The sequence below is a fragment of the Dufourea novaeangliae genome, unplaced genomic scaffold, assembly GCF_001272555.1.
Source record: "Dufourea novaeangliae isolate 0120121106 unplaced genomic scaffold, ASM127255v1 scaffold14, whole genome shotgun sequence".
Lineage (NCBI taxonomy): Eukaryota > Metazoa > Arthropoda > Insecta > Hymenoptera > Halictidae > Dufourea > Dufourea novaeangliae.
The window spans coordinates 3,011,882-3,038,699 of NW_015373890.1; the positions used below are offsets into that span (position 1 = coordinate 3,011,882).

Sequence of the window (26,818 nt, forward strand, 5' to 3'; positions counted from 1 at the left end):
ATTTTCACAGATCATCAACATATTTTACATATTTAATTAATGTTGTAGTTATGTAGTATAAACAATTATAATTGATATTATTATAAACCCTGATTAAATCCTTCGCACCGGTGGACGAGATATCTCGCCACGTGATTTCATTCATGAATCATGAAACTTGCATCAATTGTAAAAAAGTTGTTTCGTTTTAAAGGGTGTACGAATACTTTTGACACCGACTGTATGTAACTGTAGGTCATTTTCATACCTATTGGCACATTTGTAAAAGTGTATATCAAGGAAACGAAAATGAACTTCATTACGATCCTTCGATAATTGCTTTCAGCTAATGATTTCGAAAGTATAATTAACGAATATAGAATGATATGTGTATCCACGCGTGAGAGTCACCCTCAAACGGACAGAATATAAGGACGAATTCCGAAACGTGAAATGGTCAGTTTTGCTCCGATTAGTCGGTCGCGCATTAGACAGAACCGAACGGTTTCCATTTTCTTATACATTGAAAGATGAAGCTTCTAATTGTTTTCGGTGTAACAATCCTTGTTTTGACAACTTTTGTCGAGGCGAAAGAGATATCCCAGCTCTTGCAGGACCGACGTTACGTTGAAAGGCAAATCAGATGTATTTTGAACGAAGGACATTGTGATATTATAGGGAAAACGGTTAAAGGTGAGAATACACAATTTTTATTTTTATTTGTACAACAAATTAAGTTTTAATCAACTATTTTTATTTTGCGCTTAACATTCAGCACCAAAATTATTATCGAAGTATCTATATTTGTAATATGAATATATGATCAGAATATGTAAATTAAACATTCTTAAATATCCTTCAAATATTTATTTGTATACTATTTTATATTGTTTAGTTAATACATTAAACAATGACGAGGCATTTCCAAAATATATAACTAAAATGAGTTCATGTAGAATTGTTAATGATTAAAAACTATAAAATTATGCACGTGCTTCTGACGATTTTAATTTTGGAGGAAAGTTAATAGAAATTTACAAAATTTAGTTGTTATCGAATATGTTCATATAACTTATTCGTTTCGTTGTTTTATACTGAGTCTTATCGTTAAGAGTTGAACACATCGATGACATTATTCTGTTTGGATTTATTAAGGATATTTTTCGATCATAATTTTATACGTAGAAATCGCCGTTTTTCCTTATATCTCGCTAAAGCTAAATATACAACGAATTACAAAAGTTTAGTCCCTGAATGTAAAAGTAAAAAATTTCAACCCTTCCAGCCACCTAAATATGGTTTTAAAAGACGAATCAGATGGATTCTTTCTACCATCTAATTCGTCTCTTGAAACTATTTTAATTACGTAAAAAATAGTTTTCATACAATCACAGATAGAGAAGATATTTAGGTGTCCTGTTTTAAGCGGAACACCCTACACAATTTCGTTTTTTATGATAAATCTCAAAACATGTTGATGCAATCGCGAAAAATACGAAAGGATAATTATTGGACAATTATTAAATAATTACAATTATTACTATTATTAACTTACATTAACTAATCATTCAAATTATTTTTTCAAGAGTAATCCGTAAAAGAGAAACACAGGTTTGATATTATATGTATTTAATAACAATATACATATTATTTAGGACCGGTAAATTAATTAAAAAGAAGTTCAATCAGTTGGAATACACCTTTTCTTTAACTACGACTATTTGTGAAAAGAAAAATGTGTTTGTATAATTAGGAGTGGGTCAACAAAATCGTTTAATTTTGTCAAACGGACCAATACAATTGAAACCAACTGTAAAAGGAATCTTCATAAACTTTGAGTCGATGTGTTCTTACAGAATTATTGCCGGAAGCGTTGAACGACAATTGCCGACATTGTACATCACGACAAAGGGAGCACGCACAGACATTGATGGCGTTCACGCAAAGAAATTATCCGAACGAATGGCTCGCGATCGTTCAACAGTATGGGAGAATGTGATATCGTAAATATTGAGGAATTCAATGGAACAACCGACAATCGAAACAAATCACATTCAGCCGATATGTTTGAATAGTTTCTAGAATTGACAACTGGTTCATTTCCGATATATTATGTATTGTTAACATTACCTGACGACTTTTTATGAAAAATATATGTTTGCAAAATAAAATGGTAAATGTTTCTGCATGCTTTTAATTCCCTATTTTTATAGGAAAATAAAATCAAGTTTATATCTCAAATACACTGGCCGAAATTTCTAGAAAGTCAGTTGGTCTAAAATAAATATAACATTTATGTAAAACAAAGAAACACAAAAATATAATTCAACAGAAATTTCTATAAAGTGATTGGCTTTTTACAAAAATAAAGTTGAAATTAACAATTGGTATGGAATATTTATAAGAACGCGTAAAAAAACATGGTTGCTTTATAGAAATCGGCCAGTGTAGTTGTGGAGATAAAAATTCTTTAATGAAGATAGTTTTCGTAAAAATCTGTGAAAGTTGTCAAATTTGAGGGTCAGAAATCTTGTAAACAAATCCGAAACCAGTGAAATGATGACTTAAACCCTTCCTAATTTCACGTAGACTACAACGTATTTCATTTCGAACAAAATTCGTGATAACGAGTGCAAAAAGTGATCGATTTGACGTGGAATGACCCTATAGGTAAATATGTACATATAATTTTCTTGAATCTGATATAATATTTGCACAATTTCTCTATGTAGAGTCTCATAGAGTACATGACGCCTTGAAGACGGCTTAAAGGCGCCTCATACCTAAAATAGCCGTAAAATAGGCGTCTTCAAGGCGTCATGTTCTATCTGGGGTAAATCTTTGAAAATGTTACCGTTCGAATACTTTCTCTGTTCACTGTCTCTAAAATATCGTTATCCACGAAACAATAACTACATAATGCAAGCGCCTGAAAACGAAATCTCACGGTTTCCGGACGCCAATGGATTGTAAGTACATACATATGTATGTACTATGAAAACAAAATTTCTCGTTAGCGGTCGGCAATGTGTGTAAGTAACTGTTTAAGAAGTTGAAAGTTCGTTAATTAAAACTGTACACACCTGGCAAACGTGTTCCAAACGAGCCGTGTTTGATTGCATTTGACCCAGCGGCTGTCTGTACACAATAGGAAGGTCAAGGGACAAGGTAGAAAGTTTCCAATCCTACGCTCGGTTTTTCGCAATATGGTGGAATGATGAAGTGGGTTGAAGTGCGCGCGACACGGTCTGCATTCAAATCACTACTGACGATTCTAATGTCGAAACAAATATACATACATACATAAGTACATCATAGATGTATAAACAGTATGCTTTGAGAGCGAAGGATCCAGCGGCTTATAGGAGATTCAAGAAGGTACGCTAGTCGCAGAGTGTATCATGACGTGCGATGTTTTCGAGAATAATTTCAGGGTTGTTTAACACGTTGGCTTCCATATGAACGCCGGCGGGTCACACTTAGGGCTAAATCGATACCGTCAAGGTATCGATACTTTTACTCATAACGTGTATCGAAGAAAAAGTATCGATATCTACTCACAATTAGTATCGCATCAAAAGTATCGATATCTAGTTGTATCGAAGGAAAATGAACACAAAGTTCTTTTTTATTCATATGATATATTTTAACCAGATTTGAGCAGAATTTTGCTGCAATATCTAAGGGCGTCATCCTGGGCTTTAAATAGTTAATGAGATTAAATAATTGTTTGCCAAATGTCGACTCATTTAGGAAGTAGTATTATATCATCACAAAAATTGGAATTTCCACGTTTAAATGATTAAAAATGACGAAGTACGTATTTATCTTTTATTCGGTATTCGAAACTCTTTATCTAGATAATGAATTTTCTTATCTCTGATTTTAATGAAGATATATTTTATTAATGAACATTTATTAACCAAGAAATATTTCATTAACGAACACTTATTAACTAAATAAATTTCGAGTATATTATAATACATAACAAATAAAATAGAAATGAAACTCACAAATATTACATAACAAATTATTCAATATGTCATTTTCGTATTATTAGATATAAAATACTGAACTAAATTTAAATTAACGTCCAAAAGGCAACATTTATGAAAATTTTTCACTGGATACATTATTTGTTTAATTTTTTCTTGTACAAACACCCGGTCAATGTGAATCGCGTGATTGCCAAATACAGCTTTAACGTCGTATTGTCACTGATAATAATCCTTGGCAAGGTATGCAAGGTAAATGCTCGATGGTCACTGTCTAAACGCATGGATGATCTCTTTATTATTCTGTCAGCATGCTATTAACATTATACTCCTGCTATCGTACTAGTACCTGATTCACGATTATCGTTCCTTGCAACTGTACATAAAGATTGTTTAGTTTAACATTACAAGAACAAGAAGATACAATGTTTTTATAAAACATTTACTAAACAGGTAACACACGAAGATTGTTGACAAAATGAAGTTGAGTTCAGGTTTTAAAGATTAATTTAGGTTTCAAAGACTAATTTCAATCGAAGATTCATCCAAAGATGGTTCTTCAAGATTACAGTACAATTGTAAAAAGTTTAAATTTCTGGTTTACGTCAATGTGAAGATTTAATATAGTTCGTGATTAATGAAGTGCTAAATCGTTTCTTACTTTTCACGGAAATAACTATTCATCGAAACACTTAATTCCAGTTGCATTTATTTATCACTTGAGCATGTTAATATTTGATTAAAATCCAAGAAATATGTCTGTTTACATTATTCTGCTAGAACATAAATACGATGTTCCTTTAAGAAAACAAGACTATTACCAGTAAACGCGCATAAATCCTGTTCTGTAATTAAACTTCGCGTGTATTCTGTGACCAAACAGCTAGCCTTACGCGTTTATGGAGTGTGCACACGTAAAAATATAATGAAACAGCGAAACTGTTGATGAATGACAAAGATTCTGTTTTATTTGTAAATTATCCGACTGTTTCATTTAGATTCTTAACAGATGTAATTAATGATAAAATACGTTTTCCTGCAATTCCAATTTTTCAGAAATAATCTTTGAAACTAGAGGTTCGCATGAATACTTATCGCAATAATATTTATCGCATGCGTTATCTAATATTCAATATACAATTTTTTTCAATTCAATTCAATTCAATACTTCGATTTAAATCCAATAAATCTTAGAAGTTTGTTCACGGAAGACTGTCTACGTTCCTTTCACCAAATTGTGCATCAAACCGCGAATTTTACTTCCAAATTAAGCAATATTGAATACTAAAAGATGGTAAAACTGACGATAACAAAGATACAGGAATTATACAAAGGTTTTTACACTATAAATTGTTGTTTGGAAAGTATACCAACAAGAATTTTAATAAAGTTCACTTATTTTAATAAGTAGCAAGAAATTTAATAAAGTGCAACGAGATTCCTATGTTATTTGGTATACTGACCAAATCTTTAAAATTGTGGAAAATTATGGAAGTTGTGAAAAATGATGAAAATTGTGAAAAAATTACGGTGACCAACTTTCTATTTAATTTTCGTTTCTGTAAATTTGTTCATAAAAACCAATACTTGCATGAATATCTGCATTCCAGTTTATTACGATGCCGTGCATGATCATCAAATCAAACTTCCACGCACGTGCAGTTCTAATAACATAATAGCATAAAACTATGCGTCTGCGAATATGCGTCTCGTTGATTCGAAACGAGTTTAATGAAAATTGGATAACACGTATAAATTCCACATTACGAGATACGAACCGATGCTTCATGGATTACGAATGAAAATTTTCGCACGTCAGCAGAACTTAAGAAACAAACAAAGTGAATGCAACACGATTTACGGTAGTGTTCAACAATATAAGGCTACCTATTCTCCAGAATGCTTTATTTCTTAGGGTATCTTATACCATATAACTATCGTTACACATGTTCTTAATAAGTTCTTTGTCTTTATTTAATTTCCAAGCTTTGAGACAATTAAAATGATTACCTAGAATAAAATTAATTTCGATACAATGAAACAAAATCACAGAAGAACCATCACGATCAGTGAAAGTAGCGATATCTGAAATCTACAGTTTATTTATATATATTAATATCCAGAATTGTAATGAATAAGAATAAAATTGGCCACATAGATGTGTTAATAAATTAAAGAATGTAGTGGTCCCCATAAAGGTGGACGATAGGATACGAAAAAAGATTAAAACATCATAAACAGGTCAAACGAGGATAATTCTAATCGAATGAGTAATTTTTAATGGAAGATATCTTCGTCGTATCCTGACAACGGGGATAGGCAAAATGTTTGTAGCGGATAACAGATAACGAAGAATGTACGTAAAAGTTCATTTTGAACTTCTCCTATTTTAGATATATTCTAGAAACCTATTTAAATTATTAGTCTGAAAGTACCCTTTTTATAATTTTCTGAAGCTTCAAGCTTTCCTGTTAACAGAAAATTTTGGTCTTTTCTTTTAATAGCGCGTTATTGTCGTCTCGGTAAATTAACTGGAACTTTTTAAAATGTCAACTAAATCAAATTTGCACTTGGTGTCACGTTTAAGATTTAAGGGGTAACGCCACGATGCGATGGTAAGCCAAAAGTAATACGATGACTTCGGAGGTGATTTTAAAAAAATTTATGAACTTCACTCTAAATGTAAGATAAGATCCTTATGACATGTATAAAAAAAGAAAAAGAAAAATTTTGCTTAGAATTTTTGAATAAAAAATAGCGGTACAATAGCTGTACGGCCGGTAGCATATACTGTGATATATTACCGAAAACCGTAATAAACACCGGTACTTTTTCGGTTTCTATAAGGGTAGGGCTTATATAGGGTTATATAGGGCGGAGATACAACCGAAAATACCGGTATGATACCGGAATCACTGTGGCATGGCGCCGTGTTCACCGTGTTCACGACGTCGCGCGTAAAATGATCGGCTAACGCGCGCGTCCCATCCACTCCCTCCAGGCCGTCCTCCGTCTCTGTTCGGCTATATAATTCGGTAGCCGATTCGAACAGTTACGAAGAGCACTTTTCACGACGGAGAGGCTAGCCGATTCGGCTTCGTTACGAGAATCATTGTTTCGAGGGAAAACGGTCAACGGTGTGCCCTGAGCCCAAATTTTCCTCTTGCTTCGGGGTTTCGTTTTCTCTCCGTGTGTCGGATTTGAATTTTTCTTTTTTTTTTTCTTCATTTTTGTTCCGATCCAATAGTCGCGTCCTCGGCAAGCGCGTGTCACCAGACGCAACATGAAAGTTTCACTTCTGCTGTTGGTCGCTTTGATCGCGATCGCTTCTGTGACCGCGAACAAATATCCGTCGAAATACGACGACGTCGACGTCGAGAGGATCCTCCAGAACGGCCGTGTACTCACAAACTACATCAAATGCATGCTGGATGAGGGCCCGTGCACCAATGAAGGTCGAGAATTGAAAAGTGAGTAACGAATGACAGCGGCTCCCTGAAGGCTTGAACACGCGGTTGCGTTGGGTGTTAAAATTTGATTTCGAATAATAAATAACGAATAATTCGCGAATAACGAATAACGATATTTTAGTCGGCGAGAATTTACTGATTAATCACGAATACTTAACGCTTTAACTCTTCGAAGCACAGGATTTTACAATTAAAAAAATATACCTAGTTGAACAGACATTTTTTGGTATAAAATGTGTCAAAATATTATTTTATTTCAATTGTAGTTTATTTTTTGCAATTTCACGATTTGAAGGTAGTATGAATAACCGTATCTTCTGTACTACTCGCGTATTATATTTTTAGATACTCTATTATTTTATGCGAATTTTCGTGTTTTTCATTTTTTTCCTACATAATTCAATTTTACGTTGTGCATGCGTAATTGGATTTTACATGTGTATAATAGAAGTTTTTTTTCGAAAATTAATGTTTGACACGAGTTTATAAACATTTATATAATAAAATAATAAAATAAGAAAAGACAGTAATTTTTTTACGGTCTTCCTACATTTTAGCAGACGTCTAAGGTGTCTGTACTCGTTATTCGAAATAACTCCGCGGAAAAATAATGTTTTAACCCTTTAACGGTGGAATTTCGTTTTGGAATTGTGTCTCCTTTTGATTCCTTTATTCTAATAAAAGAAATATATTTGTCAATTTTCACTAAAATTTTAATTTTCATAGCAAAAGATATTTTATTTTCTCACATGACGAGTATTACTTGTTGAACACCGTTAAAGGGTTAATGGTGACCGACCCTGGATCCTTCGTTATCTGTACGCATTTGTCATCACGCTGTTCGCTTCATTTCCTAGGCTATACTTACAAATTCATTCATACGTCACGTACGATACCTTCATTAGTCGATTTTTATTCGAACAAAAAATGATTCGTTATTCCGGAATAAATTTATTTTAATCGTAACCGATGATTAGTCGAATAATGTTCAAATTTGGCTATTTACCCTTCTGAGAGGGTAATTAATGTGAGGAAGCTCACCTAAAACAATCTGTAAAAGTAGTAAGAAGCACCACTCTCTCGTTTTTAAGAAATAAATCGTTAAAAAATTGCGAAAATTTTTGCCTGACCAAAAGTCACGCTGCTTTCATTCGGAAATTTCAATGCATCTGCACTGACTATTACGACAGAGTGCCACACTCTCTCTGTTTATTACGTAAGTTGCTATGAACTTTCTCGTATGGAGTGCATCGAACTCCCTTAAATAATGTCTAACGTTGCATATGTGTAATTATTACGCGCATTGAAAGAAAAATGAAACGAGGAAAAGCAGTCAGAAGGCACTCTTTATCCCCGTGCGTTACCGCTATTACGTTCGAACAATGATGGACGTTCGCGAGATCAAATTTAACTATTTAAAGAGTGAATAATTATTTTGCTAACCAAATTTAAGTAAAAACTAATGAATAATCATAATTTTCCAGCCGGCTGATACATGAAATTTACGTAATTGTATATCAATTATGTACTGTTATGCAACTTACAAATTACATACTATGCGCAGTACTTTATTTATTGCTTGTGCGGACATTATTATTGTACAAAATATATGCTGTTTACTATTCGGTTATGAATAAATCGTCATTCGTTTGTCAATCTTCTAAATATTAAACAGATAATGTATGTATAATTTCAGAAACTTTGCCAGATGCTTTATCCTCGGGTTGCAGTAAATGCAATGAAAAGCAAAAAGTCACCGCGGAGAAGGTAATAACTCACCTCAGAACGAAAAGACCGAGGGACTGGGACCGATTAACGGCGAAATATGATCCGAATGGTGAATACAAAAAGAACTTCCAGAACACTGAAGCCGCCAAAAAGACGTAAACCTTAAATTTAAGATTGCGACATCATCTGTACACCGAGGATCTACTGACATTGACAATTTTTCAATCAAAGTAAATAAACTCAATAACATGTATTTATATACACGTAGTCATTCGAGATACATACGTTTGTATACATTATCATCGATATTATGAAATCTGACGAAGGTTTCAGGTTACATACTAAATCTGCATGTTCAGTTATACTTTGTATATTATTTCTTCATCTACTTTGTTAAACGAATGTATCTGTCAACGTATGCACGTTTTGTTTTCATGAATACGTGTTTTCTTAACAAGGAAAACACTTCTTTTGTAATCTTTTTTATGTCTTTTTGTGTCCAGTAATAAAGTTCATTTATTTAAAAAGTTTGTTTCGTGAATAAGACCGTACATCCATTACGAGGGTTACAAATTATGAGGAACAAAAGTATGTTTGAAATGTATTCTCAGTTATGAATATGATTATAGCATTCATTTATTCGACCCTCCTCTTCTTCACAAGTGACCCAAGCTGGAAGAAATATTAATTTTGGTATTAGTGCGTATATATTTGATAACGTATAAAAGAGGAATATGTAGGTAACATACAAGATCTGAAATTGCAGGTAAATTATTTGTCTGATCTGTAACATTTGCCTCTGGTTCTCTGCTCTCTTTTGGAGGAGCAGCCTTCTTCATATTCCTGTGTTGTGGGAATGTTGGCATAAGCTTGGGATCGCATGCTGTGGACATAATTATAATCATATAAATTAAAATCACACAAATAGTTAACAATTTGGAGAATTAGAAAGTATAGATTATCCTGTATAACTTACGCAAGGGAGCTTCTTTAAAGTAACTACTTTGTAAACATTCCTCAGCAGTAGCTCGTTTCTTTGGATCATACATAAATAAGAAGTTTAATAATCTTAGACCAGCAGCACTTAACCATGGAAACCTTTGTTTTAAATTATTATATGGTTGTTGTTTCAATGTAAAGTTCTGCAGTGCTGGAAGGGTGTTGAACTCGGGCCAAATTGCTTCACTTGGTGTACCCAACAAATCAACAATTAATTCGAGCTGTGCAATTTCTGATCGCCCAGGTAATAAAGGTCGATGTCCGAGTAATTCACCTAATACAAGCAGTAAATTAATGTAATAGTGCAGTATTATATAAAAATGAAAGATTATAGATAATATACCTAAAATACAACCAGCAGCCCACATATCCACGGAAGTCGTTTGGGTTTTTGCTTGCAGTAATAACTCTGGTGCTCTATACCATAATGTGACTACTCTAGGTGTCATTGGTTTTAATGGCAAACCAAACCATCTAGCCAATCCAAAATCAGCAATTTTTACACACCCTTTGTCTGTCATAAGAAGATTTGAGACTTTTAAGTCTCTGTGAACAATGAAATTATGGTGCAAATAACGTAAACCTTTCAGTACTTGTAAAACAATACATTTAACTTGACTTTCTGAAAATGGAGCTTGCATATTGTCTAATAAACTGGCCAAGTCTTGTTCACAATATTCCATAGCAAGAAATATGCTTTCTAGGCTCCTTCCCACTACTACTTCTCTTAAATGTACAATGTTTTCATGACGACAAGATAAAAGAACAGATATTTCCCTGAGACCACTAACTGGTAAACCATCTTTCTCGTGTTCCATTCGAACTTTTTTTAATGCAACAACTTTATCATTTTTTGTGTCTCTTGCTCGATAAACAATTCCATATGTACCTTCCCCTATACGATTCAACTTCTCAAATTCTGACACAAATCTGCATTTACCTAGCTATTGAAATGAAAAGTTACATTATTAATAATACTAATACACTTATAACAAATAGAACAATAATAAAAATGTAGGAATTATTACAATATCTTGTTCTGGTATTTCCATAGGTTTACCAGTTAGAAATGAAGTTAATACTCCTCTTCTTGTTATTGGTGCTGATGGATCCGGTCCTGTTTCAGATGCAGCTTTCTTATCAGTATCATTATTTTCTACTGATTTCTTCTCCAGAGACTCATCTAAATAAATAAATATCATGATCTACATTTATTAATAATTATTGGTTATTATTAAAATTCTATACCCACAAATTTTTATAAAATTCGTAACATGTATGGTGTAATTGTTAGAATCATAGAATTAATAATAATGTATATGATTTATAATAATAATTTAATTATACCTTATAAATTAATGTATTACATACAAACAAACAAAGTTCCTGTTTTATATCAATAAAGGAAAAATGTATAGATTTACTTTGATTACACATGAGTATCGGTACAATTTTATTTATTAATTTTTCTAAAATAACTTAATGAAATTGAAAATAAAAATAATAATGCTTATAAACAACACGAAATTTAACGAAAACATTTATATGAATAAAAATGTTAGTTTTAAGTAAAGCTTTCAATTAATACTAAGGTAGAATCCATTTGATATATAAATAATATATACTTTCATTGAAAATATACGATAAACAACAACAAAATTGAGCTTCTTAACCTAATCGATCTGTATTTATATCGTATTATAAATCAAATAAAAGAATACCTTTCGTCATTATGGCTGATTTATTTTCAAAAGAATATTTGCAAAACTATATTTAATCTCGTTTTCAGCATTCGTGTCTACAAGTAATGGAGATACAGAAGTAATTAATTACACTGAATTACACTCAACAATCAACGAATCAACCGGGCACGATAGTTTTTTACAATATCTCGTACCATTAAAGATATAGTTTAAAGCATAAAGTGTGTGAGCATTAAATATTGAGACGTTCTAACTGAAACGCTCTCTTACGTTAGACTTTGTAACATGGCATGTTTAAAAGATAATTTGAATCATAGAACCACATAGAACTCATCAAAATAACAATACATAGTGGTTTTGTCACACAATCGATCTCACATTCTTTATTGTGTCATAATTTAATACAAAATGTTTATTAAATCTGTTAAATTTGTCCCTAGAGGTCTTTAAAGCGTTAAAGGCAGAGTATTTCAGTTCCATTTCAGTATTTGAGAAATACTTATACAATATGAAAATTTAGAAATAATATATATGCACCCAAAATATTTAAAAACTGTTTTCCTTTTCTTCAATTAAGGTATACATCCTTACAGTCTAGGATTGACAACGAGATTATAGAGAGCACTGGAGACAATTTTGCATATTATTTAGCAAACATATATATTCTTTTTATAAACTTATGCTTTATTCAATCTTTATTTTAAATATTCATCATTTCTTCTTTGCTATATATAATCTTGCGGCGTAGTAGTAAACAGTATATACATATATGTGATTTACCCATCTTTGTTCCGTAAGTCTATGATATTTATATTATTATTATGAGTATGAGATAGGTGGAGATAGGAATTGATGCGAATTTCATTAAAAAGGGGAATAATGTATGTATTTGCAAAGTGGAAAAATCTGTATTTTTGTGTCATTCTGATCCATCAGACATTTATTTAAGTTTGAATAAATGTTCATTAGTGAAAATTAGTGACAACAATATATATATATACATTATACAGATTATATATACATATCATATATGTATATAATCTTTAAGTGAAATCGTAAAATAATTCAAGAATGTGAGTGAACTCAAAAAGCGAAGCTTACATATATAGACTGAAAGTTAACCTTATTTTTGTTATCCGTAGTTGTTACTATATAAGTATTTATGGAACCGATGGACTTTCACTTTTTCACTTTTATGAATACGTTAACGTTCGATGAAACGTATTCTCGAATGTATTTAAACTTCTAAAATGTGATGCTACTGGTGTTGTTTGTCGTCGATGGAACATCGTATTTATCAATGAAAAAAACGCTTTGAACAAAAACAAAGATAATCAAAGTAAAATTACTTTCAGAGAATCTTTGAATTGAGTAAATTGAAACGTAACAAAAATGAGTTCTCATCACCGTTTAAATCCATTGTCTGGTGATATAGAACATATTAGTTATCTGTCTGATGATATTGGTGCTCTCTGTCTTTCTGATGATTATTCAGATGTGACTTTAATTGTTGGTGGACAAAGATTCAACGGACACAAAATTATATTAGCTGCACGTAGCCAGTATTTTAGAGCTCTTTTATTTGGAGGATTGAAAGAATCAACGCAACGTGAAATTGAATTGAAGGATGCCAATTTGGCTGCATTTAAAGGTTTATTTGGGTACATATACACAGGACATATGTCACTAACAGACAGACGTGAAGAGGTATTTTTTGTTCTTACTTGTCGTTTTAATTTAACATCTTCAACTATGTTTCTCAACTTGTCGTTATTCATAGGTGGTTCTGGATATTCTTGGATTGGCTCATCTTTATGGGTTTTCAGAATTGGAAACTTCTATATCGGATTATTTAAGAGAAATATTAAATATAAGAAATGTGTGTCTCATATACGATGCAGCGCTTCTTTATCGAATAGAATGTCTTACAAGGGTATGGACATGATGTCAAAAGTGATATCCAAAAGAATGTTTGAATATACAAGTATTAAATTCTAGGTTTGTCAAGGGTATATGGACAAACATGCTTGCGAAGTGATACAGAATGATAGCTTTTTGCAGTTAAGTGCTGCTGTTTTGAATGAGCTTGTTTCAAGAGATTCTTTCTATGCACCAGAAATCGATATCTTTTTAGCTGTGCAAGCATGGGTAAAAGCAAATCCTGATGCTGATGGCAAAAGTGTGTTAGGTAAGTGGATACAAGAAATAAACATGTAAAAAGAAGTACAAAAATAAAACAAATACCATTCATTCGATTATATTAAAAGGTTCATTTAAAAAATCTGTATTCTATGTAAGTAATAAAAGTAATTTTATAGATAAAGTACGATTAAGCTTGATTTCTATCACGGATCTCTTAAATATTGTTCGACCGACTGGACTAGTTGCTCCTGACATACTGTTAGATGCAATTGCTGCAAGAATTCAAATACGAGATTCAGACCTTACTTATCGAGGTAGACTGCTTATAGATGAAAATGTTGCCCATCCTATGCATGGCGCTCAAGTTTTGCAAGGTGAAATGCGCAGTTATCTCTTGGATGGAGATACAAGCAACTATGATTTGGAACGAGGGTAAAGTAATAAATACATTTTCCAAGTTGTTCATATAAGTAAAATTTGCTGTTTTTATTAGGTATACTAGGCATACCATTACGGAATCTCGAGAACACTGTATTTTAATCAAATTGGGAACCCAGTGTATTATTAATCATATCAAGATGCTGCTCTGGGATAAAGATATGCGCTCATATTCTTATTATGTAGAAGTAAGTCAAATGCAAAATATCAAACAGGTTAATATTAGGATTCTGAATAATTGCGATTACTCCTTATTTATTAACAGGTATCTATGGATCAAAAAGATTGGGTTCGAGTTATTGATCACACAGAATATTTTTGTCGTAGTTGGCAGTATTTATACTTTGAACCAAGAGTAGTTCTTTATATTCGTATTGTTGGAACAAATAATACTGTAAACAAGGTAAAGAATGCAATTCATATAAAAAAAAAGGAATGTCGAGAATCCTCTCTTGGAGTTATTTTTGCATACATTCTTTTTCGAAGGTATTCCATGTCGTCAGTTTTCAAGCTTACTATACAAATCAAATAGAGAAGCTTTGTAATGGTTTTGTTGTTCCAACACGAAATGTTGCTACAATGGATCTCAGTGCTACAGTTACTGAAGGTGTTTGTAGGTATGTAATAATCAGTTATCTTTAGTATTCTTTCTCTAATAAATTATTTATGTAAATTTAGATCTCGCAATGCTTTATTGAACGGTGATACCTCAAATTATGATTGGGACAGTGGATACACATGCCATCAGCTTGGTTCTGGATCCATTTTAGTGCAACTTGGACAACCATATATTATAGATTCAATGCGGTATATATTACAACGTAATTTCTGAATTACCACTATCAAGTCACGAAATGGTTTCTCACTGATATTTATGTGTTATTTAGATTATTACTATGGGATTGCGATAATCGTTCATACTCATATTATATAGAGGTGTCTGGTAATTGTTGCAATTGGGTTCTTGTTGCTGATAAAACTAGAGAAGCTTGTCGTTCTTGGCAGACGATTCGCTTCGAACCGCCTCGTCCTGTGGTGTTTATACGTATTGTTGGCACACATAATACGGCAAACGTGGTTATTATTTATTATTTACCTATTTTATGTGTGGAAGATTATTTTATGTGTGCATAGACAGTATCTGTCAGAATTCTAAACATTTAATATTTTAGGTGTTTCATTGCGTCCATTTTGAATGTCCTGCTCAAACAAACGACAAAGATGTAAAGAAGTCTCCAATTCATAAAGGGAAGCAACCAGTAACGAATGATTCTATGCTTTCATTGGTAACATCACCCCCAGAAACAGCTACAGAAGCAGTAAACATTGATCATGAAGAGACAAATTCTGTTTATAACAATGTATCTTTGTAGTTGTCTTTAGTTTACTAGGTTTTCACACAGAAACTGCTGCACAAAATTCTACCACTACTGATTTAATTACATGTTGAATCTCAATTTTTATTTTCCAAACATTACGTTAATTTCCTGAGCTGAATGTTACAAATTTGTATAATATTAAGTAAGTTATGATTGTAAAAATAGTTGTAAAATAAATTTTTTGAATCACGCTTGATTTGATAAATTGCCTCTTACTCCACTCTGGCTTAAAAAAAAATAAGTGATTATGTTTAAAATACGATAAATGTGCCTAGTAAAATGTACTCGAAAAAAAAATCTTAAGACTGAAATTACGTATTTATATGTAGCGGCAATTCTTTTATATAAGGCCTACGCCATCAAGGTGAGCCGTGAGCATTGGAAACTGGAATCAGAAGAAGGGACAAGTTTCGCCTCTGTAAGAGTTTTATTATTCTATGCTTTGAAATTTGGCGGTAATTTGCAGCAATGCGAATAACTGTAACTGTCAATGGGTAGTGGGGTGGTGATGGATAGTATGTGTATATTCGTTGCGGGTCATTAATCTTCTTAAAAGTTAAGTATGGGTATTACCGGCTTACTTCCTTTCTTAGAAAAATCTTCAAAGAGAACAAATATTAATGAGTTTGCCGGTGGTACTGTTGCTATTGATTCTTATTGTTGGTTACATAAAGGTGCGTTTTCTTGTGCTGACAAATTGTCAATGGGACAACCGACAGATGCGTAAGAATACCATTGTTTTAATTGTATTATTTATCAAAACAGTGTATCGTACGATCATCATTTTTTTTAGGTACGTTGATTACTGTATGAAATTCATATATATGTTGTTTAGTCATAAAATTAAACCAATTCTTGTATTCGATGGACGACATTTGCCTGCCAAAGCTCAAACCGAAGCTAAACGACGAGAGTATGTACAGTTAAATTGCAAATAAGTACTGCATGCGCTAATTAAGATTTTAATTTACTACTTAAAATCTGTACAAGAAGCCTATAACTCAATATTAAAGATGCATGTTATGTATATATTTATTTAAGCAAATAATTACAAATTAACAGATTTGCTATATACTGTTATCTATGATTTTGAAATGAAAGAAATCTATGATTTTAAGTTACATATTCCGAATTGTGCTTTTGTTTCTTATTTTATAACGAAGAAATAAATAAATAAATGTGTTATTTGATTGAATGAAAAGCATAATGTCTTTAAAATTGTTACTTTGTGTTTATATATGTCACATGTATTCAGAGCCAGACAAACAAATCGTCGTAAAGGTATTGAGTTAATAAAAATGGGACAATATGCTGAAGGAAGAAATTTATTAAGAAGGTCTTTAGATATTACACACGAAATTGCATTAGAATTAATTAAACAATGCCAGAAAATGAATATAGACTGTATTGTAGCACCTTATGAGGCAGATGCACAATTAGCATATTTGAACATCAGTGGAATTGCTGATGTTGTTATTACTGAAGATAGTGATTTAACATTATTCGGTTGTAAAAAGGTTTGTATAACTTAATTTGAAAATGTATCTAAATTGTAAATGTATTTTCATAGTTTATATAATTGTTTTTCCTGATTCCTTTACATATTACAGGTATTTTTTAAAATGGATGTAAATGGAAATGGTCTTTTAGTTGACCAAGAACGTTTACATCTTGCAATGGATCTGCAAGCTGAACATTTCAGTATGGAGAATTTCCGTTATATGTGTATTTTGTCAGGCTGTGATTATCTACCTTCTCTCCCTGGTATTGGGTTGATTAAGGCAAAAAAGTTCATTATGAGAAATACAGATTGTGATATACATAGGGTAAGCATATTTAAATTGTTTTTTTTTATAAATATTTTAAATACTCAATGAGGTTTTGTATATAAATTAAGTACATTCTTTCTCATAGGCTTTAACTCGTTTGGGATCTTACCTAAATATGAAATCCTTAGTTGTTACGAAAGAATATAGAGATGCATTTATGTTAGCAGATATTACCTTTAAACACCAGTTAGTATTTTGCCCTTTACAAAGAAAACAAGTTCGTTTACATCCACCTTTGTCTGATGTGACAGAGGAACAATTATATTATGCTGGTACAGAAACAGATTCAGATACTGCATTACAACTTGCCTTGGGAAATTGTGATCCTTTTTCTTTACAAATACTTCATGACTTTGATCCTGATAAAACAATGGTAAGGACTTATTACAATACATTTATCATGAAAATATGTAACTAATATAAATTAATATTTTATCTAATATATATATATTTTTTTTTATTCCCCTGTTATAAACTGAATGACAGTACATGTATAAACATTACTCATCTAGTTATATGAACTTTATTCTAATCCTGACTTTTTAGAGCCAAGATAAATGTAATACATGGGGCCATAAATCAATTTATTCTCAACATATTAGCATTTGGGCAAAACACTATAAATTAACAAAAAGTTTGTTACAAGGATCTCCTCGAGATAAGAATCTTATGACTTGGCCAAACACTGTTGGTAAAGAGATGGTTCTCCAAACAAATCTCTTAAAACGAGCTATTTTCGTGGAACAGGAGGCTAATCCTGGTAAGTTGCACCCGTATATAACCACATAATGCATAATATAACAACTTAGTATAATCGCATAAAAATGATTACAGAGTATACAGAACTGAATGGAAAAGAAATTTTAAATATGTACGAATCAAATGAGAATGAGATTGAAAATAATTTCAAAACAGATGTATCTACCACTGAAGAAATAGTATCTCCTGTTTTAATCAGACGAACAAATCCATTTTCACAACAACCATCTTCTGATAAAACTTCTCCAAGTCTTTTGTCTAAAGGTAAAAGTCGTATAAAAGGAAGAAATATACGGCGTGTTAGAAGAACAGTTATAAATGAAGACATTATTACAGAAAGTAAATTCTTTGCTAAATCAAGCGTTGAAAGTAACGTTGAAACGGACGATGATAGGTTGTCTTCATCGAATAATTCAAATATTTCACAAAAAAAAGAAAACATGAATTTTCAGAAAACAAATTCAACGAACAACGTTAACCTTCAGTCCTTAATGGAAACTGACGAAATGGAAAGAGAATCACATTCCATGGATGTAGATGAAGAGCATACTACGTCATTTGCCTCAAATCAGCGTAATGATGACGACTGTTTAAATAGTTTCTCGAACTGTAATTTAGAAAAATCATATTCAGATGTTCAAGTAAATGAGTCTGTCTTAAACAAAGATAATGAACAATCATATACTTTAAGCGATTCAGTGATGCCATTAAAACCTACTATAGATACTGAGTTTTTAATTCCACAAGAAGATATAAGTACTTTAAGTAGTAGTTTCTTTACAGGGTCTAATACAAATTTGTCCGTGCAATTAAACAACAGAATTACACATAGTAAAAGGAAAAATTCGTCAAATTTTAGAGTAAGTATTATTACTGTATCACATAGTTCTATGTAATATATTTCCTGAAATTAAATATCTACGATTCAAGACAAACATGTAACATGTGTTAACCTATTTTTTAGGCTGTAAATAGTAAAGCAAACATAACAAGTACTAGACGTAAAAGTCAAGACCTGTGTTCAGTACAAAGACAACAAAGTTTATTGAGCATGTATGGATTCGAGAAGAAAAGTAAGCACAATATATTAAAATTTACAAGTCGTTTACATTTATATACTTAACAACTCTATACAGTAATTTTTAATTCCTGTAAATCTACAAGAATGTCATTTACTTACAGAACCAATTTGAGAAGTATTTTGTAGATGAAGATTATGTTATATGAAAGACGTGTGCTGTGCTACGTTTATGAAATAATTATTAAGCTACACAGGATTATTCATAAAAACAGTATGAAGATAGAAAATGTGTATAAACACAATTGACCTGAGTCTCATGTATTACAATTAAAACGTGCGAACACATTTGTTCTAGTTATTATAATTTTATACATCAGATATATATACATTTATTGTTACGGGTTAACTTACAAGGAGAATAAAATTCGTTTTTTACTATAACTTATAAAGTACTCAAAAGCTCTCAATTCTTTGTACTGTCTTTTTCATCCCATGGTCTTGGTATTCGGACATTTTCCCAGTTATCAATATTTAGTTTCTGAAAAAGTTTTATATTAATATTTTAAACATTATAACTTTTAAGTTATTTTTTATTACCATTATATTCAACAATAATTTAATTTTTATATTCTGTTTATTTTTTTACATCAAGATATATTTAATTACAAACTATCATTTTTAATAACACATTTTTATTACAAATATGTCAATTGCATATGTTAATAATGATCACTTTTTATATAAAATGTATAATTCACGTTTAATTAATATACATGTTATTAATATAAATTATCATATAATATGTATTATTACATAAAATTTTAAAGTAACACATTTCAGATTTATAAAACCGTGGTTCTTGTACAGGATGTCAAGAAATTACATGTCATACCATTGGTGGAAATACAGGTAAAAACGTTGCCACAAAATTGACCTTGACCTTGGATTTGAAGGTCAAATATTTTATCATTGCATTACACACTACTCACTGTGAGGATAAAAAGTCTGAGAGGAATCATGGGTTGGAACTGAACGGTTCTCTTGAAAAATGATGTTAAATTTTCATTCATTTTTAAACTGATTTCGTTTATAATATATTGAATCTCGCAGTCTGATGGAACTCAGATATCATGCTATTGGCGAAGAAGCAGGAATTTTACATCGTTAACTTTATCTTTCATTCGAAGGCTTCGAATAACTCGGCAGCGTGTTTATTCGAGATGCCGAACGCTGTGCGTCAACGACCCGGAGTCCACACTGGACATTTAAAGAATTGAAATAATGTTATGCAATGCCTCGTCGAGGAAAGCGCAGTATTTTTTGGCTCAGATGCGAGATCGATAGTTAAATAACTAATTTCTAAAAACAATAATTTGGTCATGAATGGGTTAGGTGAGCCGTTAGGGACCTGCAAGGTACGACGCACTTCTCGACGAGGCTCGAATGGGGTTCATCAGAGTGTCATACACATGCATTGTTTCACTTTAAATGCCCAGTGTCGAACCCAGGTCTCGCGCAAGAACGCGCTGCCGAAAGTTATTTGAAGTTTTATAAAATAAAGTTAAATATGAAAAATCCTTGCTGCTTCACCAATAGCATGATATCTGAGTTCTATTAGGCTGCGAGATTGAATACTTTAGAAACAAAATCAGTTTAAAAATGAATGAAACTTTAACATTATTTTTAAAGAGAACCGCCGAGCTCCAACCCATGGTTCCTTTTAGATTTGTTATCCCCACGAGTAGTATGTAACGCAATAAAAAAAAATGTTGACCTTGATATTCAAGGTCAACGTCAATTTTGCGGCACCGTTCTTACCTCAATCTCCACCAAACGAAAGGTGTAGAATCCGGCTATAGTAGCCGCGACATGTAATTTCTTGACACCCTGTACATACGTTTAATTTTTTAAATCAAGTTTACTTACTTTCATTGTGTTTTCATATTCTTCTTCTAAACTAGCAGATTTTTTCACTTCAATACCCTTTTCTTGAAAATCTTTTTTTATATCATATGAGACTACTGATCTGAATTTGTATCTACGCAAATTAAAATCCATTTGTATCTTTTACAATTAGTGGAAACAATACAACATGGTTGTAAGATAAACCTTTGACAGACAGATCCTACTGATAATGCACAAGATGAAGCTATATACATTACTCTGTTATTACTTCAAAAAAGTAATATTAGTATTGTATTGTAATTCCTTTGCTAATAGGAAAATGACAAATTTTAATTAACATTTACAATGTTGAAGTTATTTGATGATCAAATAACCATTGACATTAAATTACACAAAACAAAAATACATTAAAGCAAAAGTTAGATAGTCTGTACAATCCTGAATAAAGTTCAAGATAGTTCAAACCTCATATTTCTGTCAATTCTTTGATTCCAGTGTCTCAAACATATTTACTTTACATTTTGGTTGACTTAACGATCATGGTTCCACCAACTTTGTCTCAATTATGTATAAAGTGTAAAGTAAAATAAATAGTAATACTGCATACCTTACGTCTGCAAATTCACGTAATAGAAATGATCCTCCCACAATAAGTATCATAAATGGCAAGAAATGTCGCATTGTTTTTCTTGATAAAAACGGTGCCATCGTACTAAAAATGATGTATCTATGTGAATAAATAGGTACGTGCCGATGTATATATACACACAATAAAATATAAGGTTAAGCCTCTATATAATATTTGTTTCTACATATACTGTATTTAGAAGTTTTTATATAAATTTAAGAATTCCTTATTTCTAAAATTGAAAATAGTTATCGAATTAACAAGAGTACGTATATTTTAACATAAAAATCGTTCACTGCAAATCTTATCAGGTTATAGGGGTTATAGGTATTCCTTTCATTGCCTCCAACTGCATCCCATTCAAACTTCAGTAATAATTGGTACCAATTCAACCTGTACAGATCTAAGTAGTACGCAGAAATGTTGAAATAATAACATTTACAACTATTTTAATTTTATATATTACTGTTAACATTAGTAAGTGTCAGTCATTAATACATGGAAGTAGCTCAAATAGTGTTGAATAAGCGAGATGACTTTAGCTGTAAACTTTAATACAGGTTAAGTTGATATAGACGAATTTTATTTGTTTTGATCAGGAAATTATTTTTACAAAAAGTGAAAAGAACTTCAAAATGAATATATTGCCAGGAACAGCGTCTCTTCTTGAAGAACTTGACAGTAGGTATTTGTATCACAGACATGCTATTTGTAGGTTATGCCGGTACGTTATTATGTTCTTTATATTCCATATATTCATTATTAATATTGAATTAAAAATTTCGACTTATTTATACACAAAAATATAAGGCAATGAGCCATGAACTCGTAAGAATATTGTTTATAAAAAAGACATTTTCATTGGTAATACACAGATTGTGTCTGTTGATGAAAATATAGATTTTTATGAATTAATTTGTAGAAACTGAAATCAAACAGAAGTTTGTTTATTGTATTAAGGATTTCATGTATTTCTAAATACTATAGAAATCTCATTTAACTTGTTTCAATGTTTTATTGTATTGAGTTTTAGATAAACATATTTGTTCCAAATGCATAAAATTGATAGTCCAATAATGCTCTTGCTATATGATGCTTATTTACATGTTCTTAGTATACTCTCTAAAAGTATGTGTAATAGTTTAATCAAATTGAATTATTTAAACATGATAAATAATATACGTACCATTTGGTTTTAGAAAAACTTATGGTTTTATTAAGAGATGGTAGAACCTTAATTGGATACCTTAGAAGTGTTGATCAATTTGCTAATATAGTCCTTCATCGCACAATTGAAAGAATTCATGTTGGTAAGGAATATGGAGACATCCCACGAGGAATTTTTATTGTGAGAGGAGAAAATGTGGTACTTCTAGGAGAAATAGTAATGTCTCTAATTATATTGTTTAATATTTTACAAAGTATTATATTTTCATTGAAATAATTCAATTTTATTATAGGACAGGGAAAAAGAAAAGGATTTACCTCTAACTGAAGTATCTGTAGATGATATTTTAGACGCACAAAGACGAGAGCAAGAATTAAAGCAAGATCGAAAGCGACTAGTAAACAATGCTTTGAAGGAGCGAGGTTTGTCATACATTCCAGATATGGGTCACGATGATATGTTCTGACACACATCTGCATCTTTGACTAAAACTACTTCATCATCCACATCTTCCCATCATTCTAAAGGTTATGATAGATGTTATACATCGCTTTCTGTTTGGAACTATATAATGGTAAGAATTTACAAAGTGTAAGTTCATTGTGGTATGGTGAACATAGAAATAATCATTAATAATATGGTTCAATTTCCTTAAAAAACTATGATACTAAACCACAAATTGATGTGTACGTTTAAATAATTATCATTAATATTAGTAATGAGGATTTATACAGTTTTAGTTATATTAAATCTTGCATTTAGTGTGGAGAATCGTCACACTATAATTGTATCATATTTTTAAGATCTTCTAACTTTTCTGCTATATACAAGTATTATATTTAAATAAAAATCTATTCTAACCAGTACATGGTCTTTTTGTCATTTATATTAAACACATAAACAAATGTGCTAATGATATTTCCAAATTTGTAACAATTGTACATTTTTTTGTGATTAGTTGTGTGTGATTTTGTATAAATAATTTGTCTCTCCAAAATCTTGTATCTTAAACTGGGAGTATGCATGGATAGCACAAGCAGTAACAAAAAGTTGGTTTTATATACAAAATATTGCATGTAGTAATTTACAAAATATTTGGTCTGTGTATTTCATACTTAATAAATACAGGAACAAAGATTACAGAGTATATGGAATGAAAGTATTAACTACAATTTCATTGTTTACCAACAAAAGTTCTTTTTCTTTAAATTATAGAATGCTATTATTGAAGGATAAAACATTTGAACAAAATGTATGTTATTTTGATTTAAAAAAAATACTTTTTAAATGCTTGTAGATATCTACTACTGTACAGGGATGAATGAGAATAAGTATGGAAGTAGACCTCCCTTGACTGTTTATGCACGGCACAATAAAATACAGTAAAGCCTCCGTGAATGTTTGGAAAGATCTCTGCACTAAATGGTTCTACTTTATTCCCACTAGTGTCAAGCGAGAAGAATAACTGTTCCAAACCGGTTCCGAGTTTTGAGCATTAAGGGAATCTTTACTGTATGAAGAATAACATTTTGATTGTTTTTCTTTTATCTTATTTATAATATTTCTAATTGATTTGCTAAATGGTCCAGATTATATAATTCTGTTCTTTACTTTCCCAATTCAAAAATGCTGGTTCATTAGTAGAGGAGGCATTAGTTTTGGTAAATTGAACATTAAACTGTTCCTATTAATAACCAGATAGCTCTGTATAGAACTGATTTTACGATGTTGACAATAATTTAGTAACTAATTTTTATAATGAAACTTTTTCAAGAATTGCACTTGCAATCGAATGTGCTTTGGTTCATTCTTGGACCAAAGAAGTAATTGTTTGAACATTGTTTCTATATCCAAGAACTCATCATCCAAGAACGAATCATTTTCAAGAGAGAGCTGTGAGCTTCCTTCCTTTTCGATATTTTCCTCATTATCCTCAAGAATTTCTTCTTCCATCTCTGCACATATGGATAACCACTCTTCCACTTCACTAAGGGCAATGTTTCCACCCACTATTGCTTGAATGCTCTCTTGTAATTTACAGCTAGTGGACTCTTCCATATCATTTGTATCAGATATCGGACCCTTCTCAGGAACTTGTTGCAACAATTTACACCACGCATTTTTAATACTGTATGGTGTAATACTCATCCATGTTTGATTTATAAGTTCAATACTTTCCTTCAGGTCATATTCAACGAAAAATTGATACACTCCACCAGGCTTGCTTAAAATCAGTTGTAACATTCTATATCGAAAACTGCTTTTTGTATTTCGAATTATGCCCTGATTCATGGGTTGTACAAGTGATGATGCATTCTGTGGCAAAAACATAACATGGAATCTCTCGTCCTGGAAAACATCTGTTGGAAGATTGTGCACTTTGCAATCATCAACAATCAAAAGGACTGAACCACATGTGCCATTCTCTAACTGATGCTTTTTAACAGAAGGTTTAAAATCATTCTCGTACCAATCTAAAAATAATATTCTATTCATACAAGCATTTGGTTGTGATTTGAACACAACAGGCAAACGATTTTTGCAATGCTTTAATGCTCTTGGGGATGCATACTTATTAATTATTAGCAGAGGAAGTTTATGGCTGCCACTGGCATTGGAGCAGAGTCCCATTGTGAAACAATATTTCCTTAATAATTTACCGTCAACCTTTTTCACATTCAGATGATCTAATGTTCTTTTAGGAAGAGACTTCCATGCCAATCCTGTTTCGTCCATGTTATACAGATTGTCAAGGTCAATGTCTCGCTCATACATAATATTCTTTAAATCCTCTATAAATTTTAAGGCTACTTTTTCGTCACTTTCATGAGTATGTATATTATTAATTTTATAACGAATCTTGAAACAAGTCAACCAATTTTCACTTGCTCTAAATGTTATTGGACCTCCCAATTCTTTATTAATATTTGTTGCTTCTTCACGAAGCAAGCGATTGCTGATAGGATCATCCATTGTTCTCTTTTCCAAGAACCAAGTATACAACCGACCTTCTAACTCCTTATTTATTGGTCTTCGCATTCTCTTCTTGTTAGAAGATCTTGCTTGTTCTGTGTAACGGTGTAGCTGTCTTGCATCATATTTAACTTTACGGATAGTGCCTACATGCACATTGTAAAAAGAAGACACTTGCTTTGCTGTAGCACCGTCTTCCAAGTGTTTAAGAATCTCTAGTCGCTGTTTTACAGTCAGTTTGTGTCTTTTACTACCTGACATTATTTGTAATGTTCTACAGTATTGTACGAAACGACCTATTCTTTTCTTTCTTAGTTTCTTTTCAGTATTTTTTGGTATTTCTCAAAATTTTCCCACATAATTGGCATTGAATATATTTGCTCATGATACTGATCATTCCTCCTTTATTTTACGTTTGTACTATAAATATATTGATTTAAATGTATACACTGAAGTCAACTGAAGTATTGAACTCTACACACTGCTACACAATAGTCTAGTACACACTGACCACCCTAGTAGTGTGACAGTACACGGGGGTACATCTCACAGGTTTTTCTTGGTCAATTTGCAGCGCTATAGGTGATACAGGCCAGTACTAAAACGAGTGCCGGAAATCCGGGACGCGTTTGAATTTCGGAACGATTTATAATAGACAAGACAGTGAATGACTGGCGGCCACTGTATGAGATCGTGTATGCT

At 31.7% G+C, this 26,818-nt stretch overlaps 8 protein-coding genes across 8 annotated transcripts; 5 read left to right on the forward strand and 3 right to left on the reverse strand.

Annotated features, from left to right (window-relative positions):
* Positions 1–445: 445 nt before the first annotated feature.
* Positions 446–2,139, forward strand: LOC107186961 (ejaculatory bulb-specific protein 3-like). Its single transcript, XM_015574937.1, has 2 exons — positions 446–672; positions 1,836–2,139. Exons 1-2 carry the CDS (start codon positions 510–512, stop codon positions 1,976–1,978), a joined length of 306 nt encoding a protein of 101 aa, XP_015430423.1. The 5' UTR covers positions 446–509; the 3' UTR covers positions 1,979–2,139.
* A 4,905-nt stretch (positions 2,140–7,044) lies between these two features.
* Positions 7,045–9,331, forward strand: LOC107186209 (ejaculatory bulb-specific protein 3-like). Its single transcript, XM_015574034.1, has 2 exons — positions 7,045–7,444; positions 9,141–9,331. The coding sequence occupies exons 1-2, from the start codon at positions 7,258–7,260 to the stop codon at positions 9,329–9,331; spliced, it is 378 nt and encodes a 125-aa protein (XP_015429520.1). The 5' UTR covers positions 7,045–7,257.
* LOC107186198 (cyclin-dependent kinase 10) lies at positions 9,283–12,031 on the reverse strand. Its single transcript, XM_015574023.1, has 6 exons — positions 11,893–12,031; positions 11,200–11,354; positions 10,515–11,115; positions 10,149–10,445; positions 9,922–10,055; positions 9,283–9,844 (listed from the first exon to the last, which is right to left on the reverse strand). The coding sequence occupies exons 1-6, from the start codon at positions 11,900–11,902 to the stop codon at positions 9,809–9,811; spliced, it is 1,233 nt and encodes a 410-aa protein (XP_015429509.1). The 5' UTR covers positions 11,903–12,031; the 3' UTR covers positions 9,283–9,808.
* Positions 12,032–13,219: 1,188 nt separating this feature from the next.
* On the forward strand, positions 13,220–16,000 carry LOC107186259 (BTB/POZ domain-containing protein 9). The gene is made up of 10 exons (XM_015574092.1): positions 13,220–13,581; positions 13,655–13,807; positions 13,873–14,062; positions 14,193–14,448; positions 14,510–14,642; positions 14,720–14,857; positions 14,941–15,071; positions 15,133–15,261; positions 15,342–15,531; positions 15,627–16,000. The coding sequence occupies exons 1-10, from the start codon at positions 13,267–13,269 to the stop codon at positions 15,825–15,827; spliced, it is 1,836 nt and encodes a 611-aa protein (XP_015429578.1). The 5' UTR covers positions 13,220–13,266; the 3' UTR covers positions 15,828–16,000.
* A 346-nt stretch (positions 16,001–16,346) lies between these two features.
* LOC107186094 (exonuclease 1) lies at positions 16,347–19,614 on the forward strand. The gene is made up of 9 exons (XM_015573903.1): positions 16,347–16,556; positions 16,627–16,746; positions 17,089–17,350; positions 17,444–17,659; positions 17,748–18,035; positions 18,209–18,422; positions 18,497–19,281; positions 19,386–19,494; positions 19,604–19,614. Exons 1-9 carry the CDS (start codon positions 16,396–16,398, stop codon positions 19,612–19,614), a joined length of 2,166 nt encoding a protein of 721 aa, XP_015429389.1. The 5' UTR covers positions 16,347–16,395.
* A 291-nt stretch (positions 19,615–19,905) lies between these two features.
* LOC107186250 (cytochrome c oxidase assembly protein COX16 homolog, mitochondrial) lies at positions 19,906–22,105 on the reverse strand. The gene is made up of 3 exons (XM_015574081.1): positions 21,955–22,105; positions 21,369–21,480; positions 19,906–19,980 (listed from the first exon to the last, which is right to left on the reverse strand). Exons 1-3 carry the CDS (start codon positions 22,053–22,055, stop codon positions 19,906–19,908), a joined length of 288 nt encoding a protein of 95 aa, XP_015429567.1. The 5' UTR covers positions 22,056–22,105.
* Positions 22,106–22,600: 495 nt separating this feature from the next.
* Positions 22,601–23,609, forward strand: LOC107186240 (U6 snRNA-associated Sm-like protein LSm1). Its single transcript, XM_015574068.1, has 3 exons — positions 22,601–22,656; positions 23,175–23,359; positions 23,436–23,609. The coding sequence occupies exons 1-3, from the start codon at positions 22,611–22,613 to the stop codon at positions 23,607–23,609; spliced, it is 405 nt and encodes a 134-aa protein (XP_015429554.1). The 5' UTR covers positions 22,601–22,610.
* Positions 23,610–24,889: 1,280 nt separating this feature from the next.
* On the reverse strand, positions 24,890–26,510 carry LOC107186104 (jerky protein homolog-like). Its single transcript, XM_015573913.1, has one exon. The coding sequence runs from the start codon at positions 26,375–26,377 to the stop codon at positions 24,890–24,892; it is 1,488 nt and encodes a 495-aa protein (XP_015429399.1). The 5' UTR covers positions 26,378–26,510.
* Between the last annotated feature and the right edge of the window lie 308 nt (positions 26,511–26,818).